Source organism: Piliocolobus tephrosceles, chromosome 10, assembly GCF_002776525.5.
Source record: "Piliocolobus tephrosceles isolate RC106 chromosome 10, ASM277652v3, whole genome shotgun sequence".
Lineage (NCBI taxonomy): Eukaryota > Metazoa > Chordata > Mammalia > Primates > Cercopithecidae > Piliocolobus > Piliocolobus tephrosceles.
In genome coordinates, this window is record NC_045443.1 from 77,048,618 (window position 1) to 77,071,787 (window position 23,170).

General features: G+C 37.2%; 1 protein-coding gene across 1 annotated transcript in view; it reads right to left on the reverse strand.

The window, feature by feature from the left end:
- PAWR (pro-apoptotic WT1 regulator) overlaps positions 1-23,170 on the reverse strand; it is an 88,947-nt gene that overhangs the window by 20,113 nt on the left and 45,664 nt on the right. The window contains exons 3-4 of the mRNA XM_023218719.2: positions 15,479-15,610; positions 7,434-7,468 (exon numbers count right to left, since the gene is read on the reverse strand). Coding sequence (XP_023074487.1) covers positions 7,434-7,468; positions 15,479-15,610 — 167 coding nt within the window. The remainder of the gene's footprint in view (positions 1-7,433; positions 7,469-15,478; positions 15,611-23,170) is intronic.

The window sequence follows — 23,170 nt, forward strand, 5'->3', positions numbered from 1 at the left end:
AGGCATGGTGGCACATGCCTGTAATCCCAGGTACTCAGGAGGCTAAAGCAGGATAATCACTTGAACTCAGGAGGCGGAGGTTGCTGTGAGCCAAGATTGCACCATTGCACTCCAGCCTGGGCTACAAGAGTGAAACTGACTCAAAAAAAAAAAAAAAAAAATTAAGTTCCATTTAGGAAAAAAAGTTAACATTGTTGTGTTGCAACTTCTTAAATCTTGAATGAAAACTATGTCTAAATAAATTATTCATCTCTAAACGAACAGGTTCTAGTCGGTTTCTTATGAAAGAGCTTGAGAATGAAGTTGAGAACTAAAGGTCTTAACCGGCTATCCCCAACCTTTATGGCAACAGGGAGCAGTTTCAGAGAAGACAATTTTTCCATGGACCAGGGGGATGGCAGGGAGGATGGTTTTGGGATGAAACTGTTCCACCTCAGATCAGCAGACATTAGATTCTCATAAAGGAGCATGTAACCTAGATCCCTCGCATGAGCAGTTCACAATAGGGTACGTGCTCCTATGAGAATCTAATGCTGTTGCCGATCTGGCAAGAGGCAAAGCTCAGGCAGTAATGCTCACCCACTGCTCACCTCCTGCTGTGTGAACTGGTTCCTAACAGGCCACAGACAGGTAAGCAGTCCACACCCCGAGGGGTGGGGACCCTGGCTTAAAGTACTTCATAGTGTCTCAAATTAAATAGATTTATGTTATGTAGAAGTCTTACTTAAACAACAGCAAAGATTTAGTTTATGGAATCATCTACCCAGAGTTAGTTCTGCCATAATACAACATAAGTGTTTCTAAAATCACTGTGTTATGCAAAAATCACTCAATAAAAACATGAGGAGCCAGGCATGGTGGTTCACGCCTGTAATCTCAGCACTTTGGGAGGCTGAGGTGAGTGAATCACTTGAGGTCAGTAATTTGAGACCAGCCTGGCCAACATGGCAAAAACCCATCTCTACTAAAAATACAAAAATCAGCCAGCCATGGTGGCAGATGCCTATAATCCCAGCTACTTGGGAGGCTGTGGCAGGAGAATCACTTGAGCTCAGGAGGTAAAGGTTGTTTGAGCCCAGGAGGTAGAGGTTGCAATGAGCCAAGATCATGCCACTGCACTCCAGCCTGGGTGACAGAGTGAGACTCCACCTCAAAAAAAAAAAAAAAAAAAAAAGGTGGGGGGAATTATACAGAAAACGGGGTTGGGGGACAATGTTCTAAAACTTCATCAGTGACACATTATAAAAGATAGTAGCCTAATATAAAGTGGTAGTACAGTTTTACAGGTTAAACAGCTAAGAAATACATAAATACGGCATTTTATCTTGAAAAAGCAGTGAAGTTTCCTTACAGAAGCTGGTTGGCAGCAGAAGGGTTGCAGCTTATGGGTTAATATGAAATGTGAGAAAGAAGATATCTGAAAGTAGACTGGTAGTTGTAACATCACATGTGGAAGTGATAGGGACAGGAGGCAGGAAAATTCTGGGCAGAAGAGGACGGTCCTGGTGAGGGTCCCACCCTCAACCCTTGAACTGTGGCCCAAAATGAGAACATGCATTCCTGTTGTCCTGCTTGAATGTTGCCTTTTCCAAAACCACCCATGGCCTGTTCTGCTCCCCATCCTGTGCCCATTAAAACCTCAGGCTCTGCCACCAGAGAGAGGAGAGGAAGAGAAGAGGAAAAGCCATTTGACTTCAGAGTAATGCCTTGACAGTGTTGCTCCAGGGAAAGATTCTCTTCCCCCTCCATCCCCTTTCCAGCTCCCCTTTCATTGGCAATATAATCCTCCATATTCACCACCCTTCAGTTCGTTCATGTGACCTGATTTTTCCTCGACACTGAAGGGTGCAAATGCTAAAGGCTGTCATACTGACCCTATGCTCTTGATAGCAGAGAGCAACTGCCTCACAAGAAAAGGCAGAGGGCCCACTGAACTGTTTTACACTTAAGCTGTCCATGGACAGAAAAGCTAAAAGAGCACTAACTGTAACACTCCTTCTGGGACTTCAGGGGTAGTAGGCATTCCCCTAGATACTGCCATGGGGACAGTACAGAATTCATTCCTGCCAGCGTCCAAAAGCACTCACCCCAACTCTTGCACCTGCTCACCTGGGCTCCCCGCTCCCACAAGGAGTAGAATGCAGTGGGTTTGAGTGAGTGGAATTTGCCCCTGCCCCACCAAAGCGCCTGGTTAGGTCCAGTACCTGTGCACTCCAGTTCCTGCCTGCAAAGGGGCCAGGGAAACTTTCCTGCTTCAAAAGCAAAGCTGTAGCTCATACTGAGGTACCTGGTAGATGTTTGCCAAGAATGCCTGAGAGCCTTTTGTGTATTCAGTTGAGCTGGGTAAGGTTTTCAGCATTTACCTAGCATTTCTGGTGAACAAAACTGTGTATAAGCAAAGGTGAAATTTGAGGTAGGGTCAAATTGTTCCCTAATGTACCAATTAGGACCAATTTGCATTTCCAAAGCAAGCATTATAACAGAATTGACTTTGCAAGAAAATTCTGACCCCGAAGAAAAAGAATCATAGTCATCTTTTATCCAAGTAAAGTAGACAGAAATTATGGGTCACCACAGCAGCGATAGTGAGGATTTCTGGTATATTTATGCTATACTTCATTTAAAAGGCAGAAATCACTCAGTTGATACTAGCCATTATTTAGAGAACTAAAAGGTGAAGATACTCATGTTACATTAGGTGAGGAGTAAACCAGAATATAAAAGTGTACATCCATTATGCTCACAGTCATACATACAAAAAGCCTAAAAAAACAAACTGGAAGTAAAAAGTAAAAGCAAGGTTAACAGTGCTTGACTTAGATTTGGTAAGATTTTCTAATCCTAACTTTCTCTATTTCTTAAATCTTCTAGTGAGTATGCATTACTTTTTAAATGGAGAAAACAATGTTTAAGTCGTATAATGTTTCTATCTTGATCATATGCAGTAGTTGCAAAAAGTATTAAGGAAAGAAAAGTCCTGATGAAGCTACATGAATGATAAAACTATAATAATACTGTGAAACACTGCAGATATGAAATAGGGCTTAACATCAAAATTTTGGCTAAGATAAGGTTAATATTTTCTGACATTCATATCTTGATGTGTCTATGCTGTTTATAAAAACAAAAACTAGGCCGGGCGCAGTGGCTCAAGCCTGTAATCCCAGCACTTTGGGAGGCCAAGACGGGTGGATCACAAGGTCAGGAGATCGAGACCACTCTGGCTAACACGGTGAAACCCCGTCTCTACTAAAAAATACAAAAAACTAGCCAGACGAGGTGGCGTGTGCCTGTAGTCCCAGCTACTCGGGAGGCTGAGGCAGGAGAATGGCGTGAACCCGGGAGGCGGAGCTTGCAGTGGACCGGGATCGCGCCACTGCACTCCAGCCCGGGCAACAGAGCAAGACTCCGTCTCAAAAAAAAAAAAAAAAAAAAAACTAGTAATATTTCCTCTTTCTGCTCAGAGGGAATGTGGTAAAATAGTTCACTGAAGTAAACAAAGTCTTTTCCCTCATCTGTGAAAGACATGCCTGCGCTGGCTGTCACCTGATGAGGCTATTAGGTAATGTATGTGAAAGTGCTTTACAAACTACTAAACCTATTAAGGTTACTTGGAGGGGAGGAGGTAGGGGAGGAGGTAGGGAGAGAAGTGCTGAGAAGCACTTATTACTTTGCATAAATGTTGCTTAATAAAATAATACTGAATTAAGCATATTTGTGAAAACAAGAGCCAGTTACTAACTAACTGAATGGTAAAACACTGTCTTGTTTCCCCTGTTGTTTGTTTCATTTAGAGTTGGGATCTCACTGTCTCCCAAGCTGGAGTGAGGTGGCACCAATCATGGAAGACTCTGGGGCTCAAGTGAGCTTCCCATCTCACACCTCAGCCTCCACTGTAGCTAGGACTACAAATGCTTACTACAAGCAACCAACTAATTTTTTTCTTTTTCTTTCTACTTTTTAAAGAGATGTTGTCTTGCTATGTTGCCCAAGCTGGTCTCAAATTTCTGGCTCTCAAGTAATCCTCCCACCTTAGCCTTCTGAGTTGCTGGGATTATAGGTATGAGCCACTACACTAACTTCACCTGTTATTTATGAATAGTAAGTTGCATACCTTGGCTAATCCTGCCCTTTATAAGTCCTTAAGACTGTCTTGCCTTCTCTTTTCTTTTTTAAAAGTTTTTAACCAATGTACTATAAATTTACTTTCCAAATAAAAATTTTGTTAAGAAAATTACACATTGAGGCTAGGCACAGTGGCTCATGCCTCTAATCTGAGTACTCTGGGAGGCAGAGTTGGGAGGATCACCTGAGTTTGAGATCACCCTGGGAAACATGGAGAGATCCTGTCTCTACCAAAAATTAAAAAAAAGAAAAGAAAAAGAAAATTACACATTGAAAAAAAAAAAAAACCCACAAATTCGTAACACCGATCCATCTTTACTAAGTCTTGAGTTTCAGAAATTACATAACCCTCACCTCCAAATAGTTCCCTACAGTTAAACACATTTTTATAAGGAAAACTGGGAATATGTAAGACACATTCTACATAAGTCAATTCAAGTTTTAAAAACAGCATAATTAGACTGAGCATGTAACAGACTCAAGGCTAAAAGTGTACATTCTTATTTGTGAGAAAAATTAAGTATTTAATTCATAACTTATAAGAGCATACACTCAAACGAATCTTCTGGGTGTTTGAACCTCCTAATGACTTTAAGAGTTATTTCTAGTTACATAAAATTTATATATATATTTATATATAAATCTTATATCTATTTATATGTAAATCTTATATATTTTATATTTATTTTTATATAAATATACAATATATAATTTATATATTATATATAATTTCTCATGTTATTTGGTTTACTTAAAATATTTTCTATTTTCAGTTATATATATAAAAACTAAGCCACTAGATTTACTGGAAATATTTTCTTACATGAGATGCCAAATTTCTTTTACTCTATTCTCCCTTTTCTTCATTCCCATTAGTCAGCAGACACCTTCACTAAGAAACATCTATTCTCTAGTCATTGCTATAACTTCCTGACAGATTAATGAAAATAACGAACTGTTGATATAAAATGTAACACATTTCTACTAGATAGATAATTTCATATATAGACTCTAGGTTTTGTGGCTTTTTAAGTTTTTGTGTTTTTTGTTTTTTTTTTTTTCTTTTTAGACGGCACTGAAATGGGAGCTCCAAACCAATAAAAAATGATGGGAAGTTTTAAGATATTTATAACAGTATTAAACAGAAGCACATCTTTGAAAGCTGAAAAGTAACAAACTACATGCTCTAGGCTATGAGAATACAAGTATGAAAAAAACAAACACATGGACATGTCACAAGTAATAGTCTCAAAAGTTTCACAAAAATTTATACAAGAGTAAGTTTGCCTTCTGATTTAACACAATGACATGTAAATAAAGCTTTTGATAGATTTATAAAATTATTCCCCTCTTGATTCGAATTAAAGAACACAAATTTGAAAAGTGTCATTCGTAATTTAAGACTATTATTTGATAAGAACTAAATGTGTAAGATCGATACAACAAACTTGTTAAGTTGCCACAGTTTATCTTTAGTCTCCAACCAAAAACCAATGAGAATGTGGTATGGGAACAGGCCACATCAAAGCTATTTCATAATTATTTCTAGAAAAAGAAAAAGGATTTTTTTCCAGTTTAAACTATTAATGGTAAACAAAAGGGCCGGGGTGTGGTGGCTTACGCCTGTAATCCCAGCACTTTGGGAGGCGGAGGCGGGCAGATCACAAGGTCAAGAGATCGAGACCATCCTGGCTAACACGGTGAAATCTCTACTAAAAATACAAAAAATTAGCCAGGGTGGTGGCGGGCACCTGTAGTCCCAGCTACTCAGAAGGCTGAGGCAGGATAATGGCGTGAACCCAGGAGGCAGAGCTTGCAGTGAGCCAAGATTGTGCCACTGCACTCCAGCCTGGGCAACAGAGCGACACTCCGTCTCAAAAAAAAAAAAAAAAAAGGGCAAACAAAAACAGGTTTTATTATACCTACATCAAAATTACCCAGAAATGAAAAGCAGTAACAATAGTAAACGTACTGATTGTTTTCCCATGTGCCAGAAACTATTTCAGACTTACTCACTCTTGCTGACTATCTTGACCTTCTCATCTCTTTCTATTGCTAATAAATACTGTAGCCCATGACAAAAATTAAATTTTATTTTTATATAACAGTGTAAAAATAGAGTATTGGTTAACGAATGTTTTATTTATAGCCTAACTATTTTAAACTCCAACATACAAATAGATGAAAATAAGGGTTTTACATGTATAAATCTAGGCAGGTGGTCTTACATAGTTAATAAAAATATGGGCTCCAGAGTCAGGTTGCCAGAGTTCAAATCGATTTTACTGTTGACTAGGTTTTTAACCCCAGAAAAATTATTCTACTCATTTAACCTCACGTCTCTCATCTATAAAATGGAAATAAATATTATTCCTGCCTTATAAGATAATCATGAGAATTGAAAGAACTCTATGTAAAGCACTTTGGACACAGTAAGTACTCAATAAGATTCATCATTCTAGGATTATTAGCACAAGTATGACCACATGCTTCTGCAACATTCATGGACTCAACAGGGAAGAAGGAAGTGAATATCCTAGACACCTCCACTTGTACCCAATTCTGATTTTCTTCCTATACATAAACACGCATAAACACATTCTCTGGTAGAAGTGTTACTCATTGTGTACAGGTGGTGCAATGCGATCTGTGTCCTCCCAAAATTCATATGTTGAAGCCATAACCTTCAATGAGATGGAGCCCTTGGGACATAATTGGGTTTAAATGAAGTCACAAGAATGAGACCCTCATGACGGGATTAGTTCCTTTATAAAGAGGGGACCTCAGAAAGCTTACTTTCCCTCTTCCTCCCTCTTCCTCCCTTTCTCTTTCTCTCTGCCGTGTGAGGACACAGTGAGAAAGTGGCTACCTATAAGGCAGGAAGAGAGTCCTCACCAGAACCTGACAATGGTGGACATGCGGCCTCCAGAAATATGAGAAAATAAATTTCTGTTGTTTAAGCCATCAGTATATGGTATTTTGTTATGGCACTCCGAGCCAACTAATACAGATGGGTCTACTTTTATTTCCAATGTTTATGTGAGAAATAGCAATTCAAGGCATTTATTTTGCAAAGTTCATCAACCCATGCAAATTCATGGTGAGTTTTCAAAGACTGCAGCATGTCAGAGTAAGCCATGGTCAGGCAGACATTATACTCCTGCTTACAATGTAATTTATTTTTAAGAGCACAATAGTAAGTAAGGTTCGTTACTTTTCAAAAAGCTACTTTAAACAGTGCTAGTTAAGTCAATGTCAGACAGACATTACATTCATGCCTACAATGTTTAAGTCATAAGGATTCTTACCTTTTATATCTGCCTGAAACTGTTCTAGGTGGCTCCTGTAAAGTAAAAATAATTACGTATCAGTTTGAGTATGTATGTACACAATTACTGATTATATAAAATAGTTGATAGAGAATATCTAATTTTTTTTTTGAGACGGAGTCTTGCTCTGTCGCCCAGGCTAGAGTGCAGTGGCGCGATCCCGGCTCACTGCAAGCTCCGCCTCCCAGGTTCATGCCATTCTTCTGCCTCAGCCTCCCGAGTACCTGGGACTACAGGCACCCGCCACCACGCCAGGCTAATTTTTTGTATTTTTTTTAATAGAGACGGGGTTTCACCGTGTTTGCCAGGATGGTCTCGATCTCCTGACCTCGTGATCCACCTGCCTCGGCCTCCCAAAGTGCTGGGATTACAGGCATGAGCCACCGCACCCGGCCGAGAATATCTAATTTTTCAAAGACTAACTTGAAGCAATTACTGTTTTAAAAAATTCACATATTGCTGGTCAAACAAAACAGGAGTCTACATCTGATTTTTCAGTCCAAATCAATCACTTTTTTAAAATGATGTTTTTAATAAAGAAGTATTTTTAAAGCTCAGAAAATGGACAAGGCTGGGGGCATCATTCATCACCCAGTCAGCTTAAATCCCTTTGAAAGTCAAGGGGCATTAAAAAGTACCACCATTATATTCTTTTTTTTTGAGTTTCGCTCTTGTTGCCCAGGCTGGAGTGCAGTGGTGCGATCTTGGCTCACTGCAACCTCTGCCTTCCGGGTTCAAGCGATTCTCCTACCTCAGCCTCCTGAGTAGCTGGGATTACAGGCATGTGCCACCACGTCTGGCTAATTTTGTATTTTTAGTAGAGACGGGGTTTCTCCATGTTGGTCAGGTTGGTCTCAAACTCCTGACCTCAGGTGATCCACCCACCTCGGCCTCCCAAAGTGCTGGGATTACAAGTGTGAGCCACCACGCCCGGCCTTACAGTCTTTATATATCTCCCTTTGTCTTTTTTATGCCATCATTTTTTCTAAAACTTACAACTCACCATATGCATATAGTAATCAGTTCCTATTTTTAAAGACTATATATATATACAGCTAAAAATGAAAAGTGAAAAAGTACATTTTAATATTGTGCTGATTCTAAGCTACTAAAAAAAAGATTGCTGAAAGTTAACATTAACCATTGGGGTAGAAAAATTGTTACCTTGCAAATAACTAGGCAGTCATTTCTCTGTTCAATCTTTTGACAGTCTAGGTTCTCCAAATACTTCTGCAGTTTCACTTTAATAAAACAGGTCAAAATCAAATGATGTCTTTAAAAATTGTTAACTTTTTCCTAATTAATCATTAAGTTGCCAAGAGAAATCCTACAATTAAAGAAGTTCTCATCCAGTTAAAGTAAAAGAATACCTTTATAAGATAACCAATTCCAGAGTAAAAGAGTAAATACTGACTGCATGATGCGATAAAAGACTAGCAATGTGGGGAACCAGTACAGTAAACCATATGATTTAAGAGGAGGGATCAGATCAAATTTCCAAGCAGACAGGCTACTCAGCAGCTAGGAGACTATGGGTTTAACTTCTATCAGTGTCTACTTATCTCTAAAATGGAATAACAGTGCCTATTGTATTGGGTTGTTGTGGAGATAAAATGACATAAGTGAGTAAAATTAGCACAGTCCCTTCCAAATAGGCTTTCAATTTCAATTTGATAGCTAAAACAAACATACAAGTAACTGGGATAAGGAAAAATCTTAATTGAATTTTCTGCATGGAATTTGAGTAAGTCTGCCTTAATTATTCCAAGTCAATAAATTCCTATTACAGAAGCCTATATTACTTAAATATAATTTTTGTCCCAATTTTTCATGTATGTATCTTATATTCTAAGTAAAATGTAAGTGTCTGGCAGATAGGCACCCTCCACCAGCAATTCCTTTCTTTCTCCCCCAAAACCCCAGTTCACCTAGTATGCAATAAATATATACTGACAACTTAGGGAAATAACTTCCTTGGTAATCTACAGTTACAAAAAAGTACCACTTGGGAAATAATCAGCTGCAGGAAATAACCAGGTGACAAGATATTCGAGTGACTACGTATGTGGGCTTGACCCCACAAACAGGCTTAGTGCTGGGGAAGTCATGCCTTGACAGTTGATACAAAGACACTTTAACCATCCCTGAGCATCAGTTGTTCTTACAGCAGGACAACAACAAAACCTGGCAAGCAGACTTGAAAGAGTTTCTTATCTGCCTGTCATTAAGCAGATACCCACTAATCTGTACTTTTGATTAAGCAGATAGCCACTAATCTGTACTTTTGTACCAAACATGTAAAACAGATCCTCTACTTATTTAGATGGCTATTTAAATAAAGTAGAAAGAAATATTAAGCTTATGTATACTCAAAGTATACCTTATTAAATGTGAGTGATAATGATTCATACAGAACTTTTCCCAGCTGGGCCCAGTGGCTCATACCTGTAATCCTAGCACTTTGGGAGGCCGAGGGGAGTGGATCACTTGAGCCCAGAAGGTCAAAACCAGCCTAGGCAACATGGCGAAACTCTGTCTCTACATAAAATACAAAACTTAGCTGGGTGAAGTGGCATGGACCTGCAGTCCCAGCTACTCGGGAGGCTGAAGTGGGTGGACTGCTTGAAATCGGGAGGCACAGGTGGCAGTGAGCTGAGATCACACTACTATACTCCAGCCTGTGCAACAGAACAAGATCACATCTCAAAAAAAAAATAAAAAGTTTTTCCCCTGCTAGTTTCACAAACAGTATTTGGATTAACATTTTACAAACAGCTTCTTTTATTAAATTCCCTGATATTACCCTGTATGAACTAAACTAAGGCATATGATGTCTATCTACACATGCATGAGAAAAAAATGCCAGAATCTCCAAAATAAAGTTCTAAAACAACACATACCATTTCTCTCACATCTCTCTCATTTGGGTTATATTTGAAATATCTCAGAACATGCCACATCAGCTTGATTGCCCAGACTGCCTTTTACTGAAATGGAGTCAGCAAAATTGCTAAATGAGAACAACCCTTACTAGATTTATTGATTTGTGGGTTACTGGTATATCAACTGAAATGGTACGAATAACTTGACAACAAACACTAATTTTTTTTTTTTTTTTTGAGATGGAGTCTCGCTCAGTCGCCCAGGCTGGAGTGCAGTGGCGTGATCTAGGCTCACTGCAAGCTCCACCTGCTGGGTTCATGCCATTCTCCTGCCTCAGCCTCCTGAGTAGCTGGGACTACAGGCGCCCCTCACCACGCCTGGCTAATTTTTTGTATTTTTAGTAGTTACGGGGTTTCACCATTCACAGGATGGTCTCAATCTCCTGACCCTGTGATCCGCTCACCTCAGCCTCCCAAAGTGCTGGGATTACAGGAGTGAGCCACCACGCCCAGGCCAACAAACACTATTTCTGAGGCTTGAAATAGACATTTTCTGTAATATGGTAAAATTTAGAGTAATAGATATGTAGAGTAAAATTTTAACAAAAACAGAAATGTAAAATGGAGGGCATTTTCAGCAACTCTAAATTGCAGTGGCATTATAATAATTTCACACTTTGATCCAATTATAAATGACTTAAAAGTCAGCATCAGACAAGTTTTGAGTTAAGCAGGCTAACCAGAAGTCATGTAAAAATATCAGATTTCTACATTTATCTACAGTTGTTTGTTTTTTTAAAAAAAAAAAAAAACACTCAGTCACTTAAAACATACCTCAGTAAGTAAGTTTTACACAGTATTTTCCACACTGCTAGCTTGATGCAGTTGATAAAATTAGAACTTCCACATACTAGGTTGGTGCAAAAGTAATTGCGGTTTTTGCCATTACAGTCATTCCATACTCAAGTCTGAGATACACAAATAATCAGAATTTAAGCTATACTGATTTCTGGTATATGGCTAGTATTTCAATAGTTAAGATTTTGAAGCACACAGACGACACTTAGGTTTATTCCTTATTGGTGGATTTGAATATGGTCTTTTATTAGAGATTATACATTTTGAAGCTAAGTGTTATTTTATAACGATTCTTGTAATCAAAGTATAAACTTTAGGCAGGGTGCAGTGGCTCAAGCCTATAATCCCAGCACTTTGGGAGGCCAATGTGGGCAGATCACCTAAGGTCTGGAACTGAAAACTAGCCTGGCCAACATGGTGAAACCCTGTCTCTACTAAGAATACAACAATTAGCCAGGCGTGGAGGCAAGTGCCTGTAAGCACAGCTACTTGGGAGGCTGAGACAGGAGAATCACTTGAACCAAGGAGGCAGAGGTTGCAGTGAGCCGAGATCGTGCCACTGCACTCCAGACTTCTTCATCTCAAAAAACAACAACAAAAAAAACTTTTAAAAGTAAAATGTTTCCCACACTGGATAAATTATATCAGTATGATTAGAGACTGGGAGGGGCGGTAGCCTTCTCATGCATGTTAAAAATGGGCAATTAAAGGTGGAGTTTAAAGTGATTTCTATATCCTGGCCAAAAAGAGAAAACTGGGCGTATCTTAAATTAGAAATGTGAGAGAGCGGAAAAAAATTAACCTATATGGTGCAGTGAAAGAGTCCCTTATAATTTTTTTAGTTTTATTTTTAATTGACAAATAACAATTATATATATGTATAAGGTTCCAAGTGATATTTTTATTTCAATACATGTATATATTATGGAAGGATCAAATTACAGTAATTAGCATGTCCATCTGATATATTTTCGATATCCCCTCCAAATCTCATGTTGAAATATAATCTCCAGTGTTGGAGGTGGGGCCTGTTGGGAGGTGACTGGATCATGGGACTGGATTTCTCATGAATGGTTTAGCACCAATGAGATCTGGTTAAGAGTATGGGACCTGCCCCCTCTCTCTCTTGCTCCTGCTCCTATCATGTGATGTGCCTGCTTCCACTTTGCCTTCAGCCATGAGTAGTTCCCTGAGGGCCTCATGAGAAGCTGAGCAGATGTTGGTGCCATGCTTGTACAGCCTGTAGAACCTGTGAGGCAATTAAACCTCTTTTTCTTATAAATTACCCAATCTCAGGTATCTCTTTATAGCAATGCAAAGAACGGCCTATACAGATTACTTCAAATACTCATCTTTTTTTTTTTTTTTTTTTTTGAGACACAGTCTCGCTCTGTCATCCAGGCTGGAGTGCAGTGGTGTGATCTCAGCTCACTGCAACTTCCGCCACCAAGGTTCAAGTAATTCTTGTGCCTCAGCCTCCTGAGTAGCTGGGATTACAGGTGAACACCACCATGCTCAGCTAATTGTTGTATTTTTAGTAGAGACGGGGTTTTGCCATGTTGGCCAGGCTGGTCTTGAACTTCTGGCATCAAGTGATCCACCCACTTCAGCCTCCCAGAGTGCTGGGATTACAGGCATGAGCCATTGCACCAGGCCCTTATCACTTCTTTCTGGTAAGAACATTTATAATACTCAGCTATTTTGAAATATACATTATTATGAACTATAATCACCTTGCTGTGCAATAAAACAAATTATTCCTCCTATCTAACTGTAACTTTGCACCCACTGACCAATGTTTCTCCTTTCTCCATCTACCTTAGCCTCTGGTAATCACCATTCTACTCTCTACTTCTATGAGTTTGACTGTTTTGGATTCCACATTTAAGTGAGATCACTGCGACAAAATGGATGAAGGCAGCTGACATTATGTTCACTGAAGTCCCTAATAATTTTAAAGAGGAAAATGCTTAACATTCTTACATGTTAGAACAAAATTCCACACAAATATAAATGTCACCTTAGATGTCTTAACTATATTTCTGTAGCCACAAAAATTTCTAGGCAAAGAAACAACTATATAATTTTTTGGTACTTTAATAATTACTACTCCATACTAAATAGGGACAAAAAATGAAGAAATACAGTAGTCCTTTTCCCTTTATCCAAGTTTTCACTTTCTACAGTTTCAGTTACCCATGGTCAAACCATGGGCATTAATAAAATTAAAATTTTAATATTGTATTATTTAATAATTTTACTTAATAAATTTATATTATTATTTAAATTATAACTTAATTAAAATATTAAATGCAAAACTCAAAATATAAAAAATTCATAAACTTTAAATTGTGAGTTGTCCTGACTAGCGTGATGAAACTTGGTGCTGTCCTGCTCCATCTTGCTCAGGGCCTAATCCCTTTGTAAAACGTATCCACAGTGTCTATGCTCCCTACCTATTAGTCATTTGGGAGCCACCCTGGTTATCAAACTAACTGTTGCAGTATCCCAGTGACTGTGTTCAATTAACTTTTCTTTTATTTAGTAATTGTCCCAAAGTACAAGAGGAGTGATGTTGGCAATTCTGATATGCCAAAGAGAAGCTATAAAGTGCTTCCCTTAAGTGAAAAGGTAAAAATTCTCAACTTAATAATGAAAGAAAGAAAAATCATACCCTGAAGTTGCTAAGATTTATGATAAGAACAAATCTTCTATCCATGAAATATAAGGAAGGAAAAACAAATCTGTGCATAGTATAAATAGCGTTCAGTACTATCTATATTTCAGGCATCCATTGGAGGTCTTGGAACAGAACTCCCTTTGATAAGGGGAGACTGCTATACTAGTATCACCGAAACTGCTTGTAAGAAGTGCAACTCTTAAGACTGGTACTGGTCTTAAAAGTTTCAAAGACTATGTAATTAGATCTCCCAAAAATCCTTAAGTCTGTTATACAACTGATCTCAAATATACTTTTTCTGAAATAATCTTCCTTGCAATGGGATGGTTTCTGTCACTAAAGGGAAGGGAAAAGATCTATGTAGAACTGAGAAAATGGTGGCAAAATGGTGGCAAAGCACAAACTACTTTGTGTAAATTTAAATAAAACACTCTGCTTTATTCAAGCTTATAATGATCAATAAGGAAATCCCCATGAACAGAGTCTTTACAGGTGCAGTGGCAGATCAGAACTTCCAAAGCATAGGTGAAATAAGATCAGACAAATACGAGCCCAGATGAATACAGTAAAGTAATACTGATGTTACTCAAATAATCCAGTGACAAAGCCACAGCCTCAGTAAAATTATGGCATAACATGCTAACTGACCCTCAGGATTAACTTAAAATACCTATATTGGCATGTATAATTTAGTATGATATACTGCTGAAGATGACTGCAGAATAAAATTTCTCTAATGTGTAACTGATAAAATAAGAAAATGAAAAATAAGAGCTTTATCAAATTAATGAAGATTTTAAAAGGAAAAACTCATCCTTCCCCTTCCTTTCCTGAACAATTAAGTCCTAAAGCCATTAGGCAGCGCAGAGCAACGTGAGGAAACGCAATGGCTCAGATCGGAGTATCAGAATACGAGAATCTGCCATAAAGAAGAGCTGCCTGGCAGACAGAATTCAAGTCCGAGCAAACTAAGGAGACTGCCCACATAGCAGAGCTCACTCAGTCTGACCTAAGAAATCAGAGCCTGAGCAGAATGAGAAAGATTTCTACAAAGCAGGGAAGGGAAGCCCTCATTCGTGAGGCAAGGTCAGAAAGGGAGTCTCATAAACGGGTAGCCAGAGTTCCAGGTGGAGTGTGAAGTTTACCTTCTCAGGAGGGTGGTTCAGAAAAGGGTGATGAGAGCTCTAGCACGGTAAAAAATGTCTACCATCTCATAGGCAGCCTGGCATGGGGTATTCTGTGCCAGAGCCCAGGCAAGATGAAGTGAATGTCCACATGGAGTGGCAGTCTGGCCTGGAGTTGCCAAAACCTAATCAAGTTGAGGAAGAGTCCCCATGGAGAAGCAATCCGACATGAGTTCTCCGAGTCTCAGCAGGAGTAAAGAGAGGCCCTACAGAACAGCCTGTCAAAGGATGCCCAAGCCGGAAAAGAGTGACGAGAGTGTTCATGCTTAAGGTGATGTCAGAACCCACTTGTGGTAAGGAAGGCGTAAGTAGGAGGAAAGAAAGCAATGGGAGATATGTTACTACATACAACTCAAGAGGCATAATTGAAAAATTGCCATTAAAATATATAGTGACTTCCTGGTATTTTTAAATACTCACCTGTAGCAGATAGGAACTGCCTGGATCTAGTAAGTTTACAGCTTCATTCTGCATAGTGTTCTGTTGTGTAATTGCATCTTCTCGTTTCCGCTCTTTCTGCCCTGCTTCATCATCTTCGTACTCATCTAAGCACTGAAAGAAAAAAAGTTTCCATTTTATTTCTACTATTAATAGACTGTTTCGATAGTACGTGAAAATACATTTTGATAGCATTAAAGAAATATTTATGCATTCAGAAATTAGTTTGCACAATAAAAGTTTTTCTTTCAGCAATATATACGCTTAATCCCTATAAATTATCTGCTTAAAATTTATACTTCCATAGCCACACCATTGCCAACAAATCTCTTCCCTGAACTTCAACCACCAGTGACAGGATTTTCTTAAAGAAAGGTTCATTCATTCTTTTTCATTCATTCAATAAGTAACCTACGTCTACTTTAAGGCATTCTGCAGAAGGTAACAAAGGATACACTAAATAAATGGAATTTATAATCTAGTAGGAAAGATAATACATATATAGATAGATAACTTAGGATAAAGGCCCATTTTCTAGCTTTATATTCTATGAGCATATAAAGGAAGAGTATTTTTACCTGGAGAGTTAGAAAAGACTATAAAAAACCTTGTAATTTAAAGAATGGTTACAATTTGGAATTGCAGATATATATAAAAAAGAGAATTACACGTAACAGCATATTGAAAAAGCTTACAAGAGAGGGTTGCTAAAAAACAGAATCAACGCCAGAAATTATCTAACTCTCCACTTTCTACATTAAAAAAAAAAAAAAAAATGGAAACAAATCTCTATCCATTATACACATTATGGGCTGGGTTATCCATTCCTTGCAACTGAATACATTCCTAACCAACACACTGCCCTAAAGGCTTCTGTGTGAGAACCCACGACCCTTCTCCAACAAACAACAAAAAGAAAACCTCTCTGTAGAGACGCCAAGGAAATGACCACAGCAAAGTATAACAGTATGGCAGTGAAGACAATAGCAATCAGACATTAAAAAAAAAAAAAAAAAAAAAAAACAAAACCTATGCAGAGAGAAGAAAACACTGAAGCTACTGTGCAAACCAAGAAGGTGCACTGGAATATTTGGAGATAGGAAGAACATACTGAAAGGGGTACCAAGCTTGATAAAGACAAGGTCTACAATGGAGGACATGGAAGAAAGCATCTGTCTGAGATGGAGTCTTATAACATTAGGATGATACAGAGAAGAAGTCTGAGGACAGAAATGGAAAGGGCAAATGAAAGGAGCAAGCAGGTTGAGATTCAGAGTTCTGAAATTCAACAGACTGCTTATACGGTGTCACCTGGTCCTTGTCATCAACGTGCCAAGAGTGGGGCTTGGGGAAACACCACAAAAAAATTATGATACTGCAGCTACTGTTATTGCTATGAGTCTAAACTGTTCTTGACTTTAACTAACCCAGGAGACTAGTGCCTTTTGCCAGGATACACAAGCTAACATGTTAGCCAGCAAGTGGGGTATGATCTCAAAGCCATCAGTTTTTGACAGAGGTGAGGATTCGAAAGGCATAGAGGGAACATAAATCATAGATAACCCAAGAAGTTTAGACTTCTCACTCCATAGCTTGGAATGATGTTACAATGCTACGCAATTCCTTGGGATAAGAGCAAAATGATCAAAAATCTTTTTGGGAAGAACCTGAAGCAATGCAGAGAACAGGAACAGGAATAAAAGTGAAAAGACTAGTTAAGTGACTAGTTAAATGACATAAGCAATTTTTCTCCCATGAAAAAATGATATATCCTAAGTGGAAACAGAGTCAGCGAAAGAAATCTGGTATGGGACACCAAAGTGTTAAGAAATTAGTCTTCATTAGAAAAAAAATCTCTCTTAGGACTTTCAAAAACCTTCTCAAATCACTAGACAATATCTTGTTTAATGACAACATACCAGCAAAATTTAAAAGTAAAATCAGACTCAAGGCATTGATGTCCACTATCAACATAACTGTTAACATCATTCTGAAAGTGCTAGTTGATAAAATTAGGTAAGAAGAATAGACAATTTTAACATCAGGAAGGAGGCAAAATTACCATCATTTTAGAGGAAATGATATTGTAAAAAACAAAAACATTTTAGAATTATGAGTTAAGATTTTTTTTCAGTAAATAAGCAAAAAATTTCCCAAAGTAACATCAACAGCCAGTTACAAAATTTTTAGTAACAACCATAAATAAACTAAAAAACAGTATGTGTATGAAGAAAGCTGTAAGACTTTACTGAGGAATACAAATTAAAACCTACACTTAAATTAAGAAAAATCTAGTATTCTGAAGGTGTCAATAGTCTCTTAACTCATAAATTAAAATTCCAATCAAAATCATGAAGAAATTTATTTGGAAAGTAGGAGTGCATCATCCAGAAGAAAAAATACATATCAAAAAATTATTTTTAAAAAAGAGGTATGAAACCAAACACTCTAGTTAATGTTAAAATGCATAAAACTACAATAATAAAAATACCTGATAGAGGTCCTAGAACAGAAATAACAACATAGCATAAAAGGTATTTTAAATCAAGGTGTTCCTTAAAAAAGGGGGGAGGTCATTTAATGAATAGTAGGAGAAGCAAAAGAATGAAATCCGGAAAAGAATAAAGAATGGTCTCATCTCTAGTCTTCTACTCTGTGAAAGAAATCATCACTCATTCTCCAGACTCAAAAATCTCTCACCATAGGCTCCAACATCATTAACTTAAAGTTGGAATTCTTAAATTATCATAGATCAATATAAACAGAAAGCAAAAGTTGAGGCAGGTAGCCATTAACTCCCAGAGCACTGGGATGCTATTTTATTTATCTTTGTTTTCATTTTCTGAGACCCAGCCCCACAACACTAACTTTCCCTCCTCCTGTCCCCTCAACAAATCTAGACTCCCTCACCAGCACATTAAAAGAAAAAAGAAAGGAAAAAACAAAATACTCAGTAAATGTTTCATAAAAGAATGAATGAGCTACCAAGATGAGACAAATCATCTTGGAGATGAACTGGGAGGTGAATTGTGATACCCAAAGTTAAAATTCTGAATGCTCTTTCCCATAGCAACACTGTTATCCACTGAACTGGGAACCTATTCATCACAGGTAGTATTCCTATGGATACAGTATGTATCTAACATTCCAGGCAGTTTTTAGTATAGGGATTACTTGATGAATCACAACTTCCCTCCAAAATTCTGCTAGCAACCAGTACAGTTCTTTTAATGATAAGCATCCTACAAATTCTTAAGCAATCTTTTCTAACTGGGATAAATACATCTGTAGGAAGAAGTTGGTGGAAATCATGAGAAATAAGAGAATTCCTGTATCTGCTATACTTAAGAGCAGAAGTGGATTCTCCTCATTCCTTTCTTCAGCTGCACAATAATTTTATTAAGTAGACATACCTACCATATTTTAATCAGAGCTTTATTGATGAACATAACACAGCTCATATTGGAGGCTAGAGTTTCAACATAAGAATTTGAGAGAGACAAAACTTAGTCCATTAATAACATAATAGCTGATCTTATTGGAACCAAAAACAAAACACTTGGAACCTGGAATGCAAAACATCGTTTCTGTTACAGCAAGCTACTGTTGAGGTAAACAGTCTTCAATACAAAGTCATTTTTACATTAGGATCAACAACTCACAAAACCATACTAGCTCTTCATTTGAGACTAAAGTTAATTACCATAATAGGAATTTTTAAAAAATTGTTTAAGGCTTAAGACACTGTACTTATTTTTGGTTCCTGCTACATTCTTACATACCAGTCAATTCATATTTTGTATTACAAAGGCAATTCTTGCTTTCAGGCAATTTTTGCACACTATTTTCTATACTATGTGACAAGAACCACTGTTTATCTTTGACTCACTAGTGCCTTCAATGTGTGTGGCATATAGTAGCTACTTAAATATCAGAGGGAGGAAAGAAAAGAAGGAGGAAACTAAGTTAGATACTTATCAATTTATATAGTACCCTTAACTTTTATTTGCTTTAGTTTGGTACCCTGCAGATTATATGAATCAAAATACTTAATATTCAAAGAAGTAATGAAAATACACATAACAAATTTAAGGTACAACATAAACTTCTTATCACAGAGTATAAAAGTAGAAACCAAGAAAATCTTCTCAACAAAACGTCCAGGTACCCCCTGCCGTGAATGAGCATTTAAATGCTATTTGAAAGTACAAAGACAGCACTTGAAAGACATTTCAAAGCCTATATAAAATTGCCAAAATGTCCACTAGTAGAGTTTTTGAAACTAGCTAATTCTGATGTTTCAACAAGAAATTTTTACAAAAATTCCTCCCCCACCAAAAGCACAGCATTTACATACGAAACCTAGTCTAAATCCTAGATAATCAGAAATCATCCACTGAACAGTCAGCTCATTTGGAGTGTATTTATATTCGTGGCTCTAATCTACAAAGGGAAAAGTAAAAGCAGAGTAAGCTAGAGCTATGTGAAAAGAGATACTCAAACATTTACCTGCTATTTTTCAGCTGTCAGGGAATACCAAAATTTTACACAGCAAGAATAAAACAATATGTAAGTGTTTGGTTAGAATGTTAACAATATAAAAAATATTTCACTGACATTTGACTAAATAATTACTACATGAACAAACATGAATTTTGGTCTACTATGTGTCATGCTGCTCTATAAATTCACACAAGTTAGTATGAAGCAAATGGTAAGACAATAACACTATTGATTCAGATGTGTCAAATCAAACATTAACATACAACAGTTGTTTAGAAAGGAAAACATTCCTTCAGTATAAATGTGATTATGTGGTTGCTCTTCTTTGTCACTGAAATTTTAGATTTGTTTAAATTGCCAAAACCCCGTATCATTGGGTTTTGCTTTACTTTAAAGGACCCAAAGTTCTTGATTTCATCTCATAAGGACAGACCAAAACTTTTATAAGAAAGAGAAAAAACAAAATGTCTACATAAAACAAGTTAATTTTGTCTCAGTTTTGACATTTACTGAAAAATGCTCTTGTGCAGCATAAGCCTTTTAAAGAATGATAATCATATGGCTTTCTCATTACATAGTTTGGATCAAATTATATGCCTAACAATTACAACCATGAAGTATTCATTTACATACCTCCCTTCAATGTTCAAAACACGTTACTGTTGACCCAGTCACCTAAGTGGAAGATTTAATTAGGACACTAGAAGACAAAATTCCATTTCTCTCTACCTCAGTTGCTTTCCTATTCCCTTTATCAAATAATCAGTACATAAGGAGTGCTGTGCTTCAGAAAGTTTTAAATAAAAACTTTTGTAAATATTTCTCTTTTTTTAAAAAAAAAATCTGTGGGCAAAGATAGAAAGCTTTGTGCTTTTTTATTTTGTTAGCAAAAACATTTTCACATAAGGTAAAACTAAAAATCTAAGGTAAAGAAAACACAACTTTACTTGAAGTCTAAACTGAAACTAGGCTTTAAAATACCCTTAGATTCTAAATAGGTTTGCATTTACATGTCCTAACCTAACCCTAAGATGGTTTCCAAACAACACATCAAAGTTCAGTGAACTCAGACACCTCAGACACTTTAAATTTCTGAAGGAAACAAAGTAATTTTAGGTAATCTGTAGAATACTGCATGAACCACTAACTCAAAAGTCCATAGTTTCAAAATTAGATCCTATTACACTTTCCATAGCATCACAGGTTTACAAAACTGAGTCTCTGTAATGTAAAACAGAAGAATCATGCTCCCTCCACCCCCACAACAACAACAACAAAAAATCAACGTGGAATAGGAAATGAGGGTAGAGCTTCTAATCGGATTCCAAGTTTTAAGAAGTTGTACAGTGTCCAAGAGATGCACACATCCCATTAGAAATTTTGATTACTTAAGAATGAAATAAAAATATTTCTTCCAATAATTCATATATTATTTATTCAAATGGCTACTAAGTTGTTAGGACATGAATACTTACATTGTTTGGACCAAACTACTAAGAAAATAAAACTACCTGATATTTCTTTAGATCTAAGGACACCAAGAAAAGATTACTGGCCCACTAAGAGTGTGACGAATGGAGAAAGTTTGGGAACCTTTGCAGCATATGGGTAGAAACTGAAATGATACTGGACCTGTCACTAAACTTAGTGAAGCATTAACTGACTAGCTTATATTATTACCCAAAGGCCATTAGTGCTGTGTAAGGGCTAGTATACTCTATTTACAAATATCTGAGGGCTAATTAACTGAAATCCAGCTGTGGCCTAAGGAGTCCAGTTTCTCTGCAGCTCGCTCCAGGAAGAAATGCTCCTCTGTTCTCATCTGGGCCTGCACAAAGTCATCTTCCTTTATCAGAACTTAGGAAAAACATCCATGTTATAGGTCTAAAACTCGTAAACAAATGAATAGATCTTGGTAACGTTAACCTATCAATAACAACATTATTACTATTATGCGGAACTTTTCCAAAAATACTTTCAGAGCTATTAGCTCCTAACTATAATGTTTCATCGTATAATCTGAAGGCCCATTGGGTCAGCTCACTGTGATTTGATTACAGCAAATTAAAGAAGCAACAGCTTTTGGTAGATAACGCCCAGGATTCACAATTAAGAACGTGTGTTTTAGAATCAGGTTCTGTCACCTTGTAACTTTAGGGGTGTCCCTCCATATCCTGAGTTTCATTATCTTCAACCATTTTTAAAAGAATTATTTTTATATTAATACAGGTACAGTCTCCCTTGTCCGAAATACTTGAGACCAGAAGTGTTTCAGATTTCAGGTTTTTTCAGAGTTTGGAATATTTGCATTATATTGATTGAGTAACCCTAATCCAAAAATCTAAATTCAATGAGAAGCTCCTAAAGGCAAGGGGAAGGGATGGGGAAAAGCTGGAGAAATGATGAAAGTCTTCAGGAAGTTAGTGAATCTTAAATTCAGTTGATTAAGAAAAAGCTGTAGTAGCAGTACTAAGGACACTGCTGCCCTGCATGCCACCTCAGTCAGGCAACTATCGCATACCCATGGAGACAGTTTATTCTCTGTAGATAATGAATTAAAGACATGTCTGACTCTGAGACATCAGTAATAGTCAAGAGTGGAGGTAAGGAAAAAACCATTTGAGAAATAACGAGTGAAAGTCTACATACAAAATATTGGCATTTCCAGTCCCTTTCCCCAACACGCATCTACAAATATTAAAATGAAAAAAGTGTAATAAATATTTCTGTATATTCATATTTATCAGATTTACTGTATACAACAAATCTTTATAACGGTTCCTGTCCACCAAAAACCCATATCTCACTATAGAGAAAAAGATTTAACTGTGGTCAAGCTTTATATAGAAAGAGAAAAAAGGAGAAAGAGAATTATATTCAGAGGTTAAATGATCTTTAAGAGATGCCTGAAGCAGTAAATAATTCAATACAATTAGGTAGTATACAAACAAAATGGTTCATGTAGTTACTTTAACATACATTAAAAATATATATATACAGCTAGTATATAGAACCTGTAATTTCAGAGGCATTATTGCTTAGGCAAGGCAAAGTTTGTAAACTATCAAATAAATATTAACATAGGCATTTTGGCCAGGCGCAGTGGCTCACACTTGTAATCCCAGCACTTTGGGAGGCTGAGGTGGGAGGACCACAAAGTCAAGAGATCAA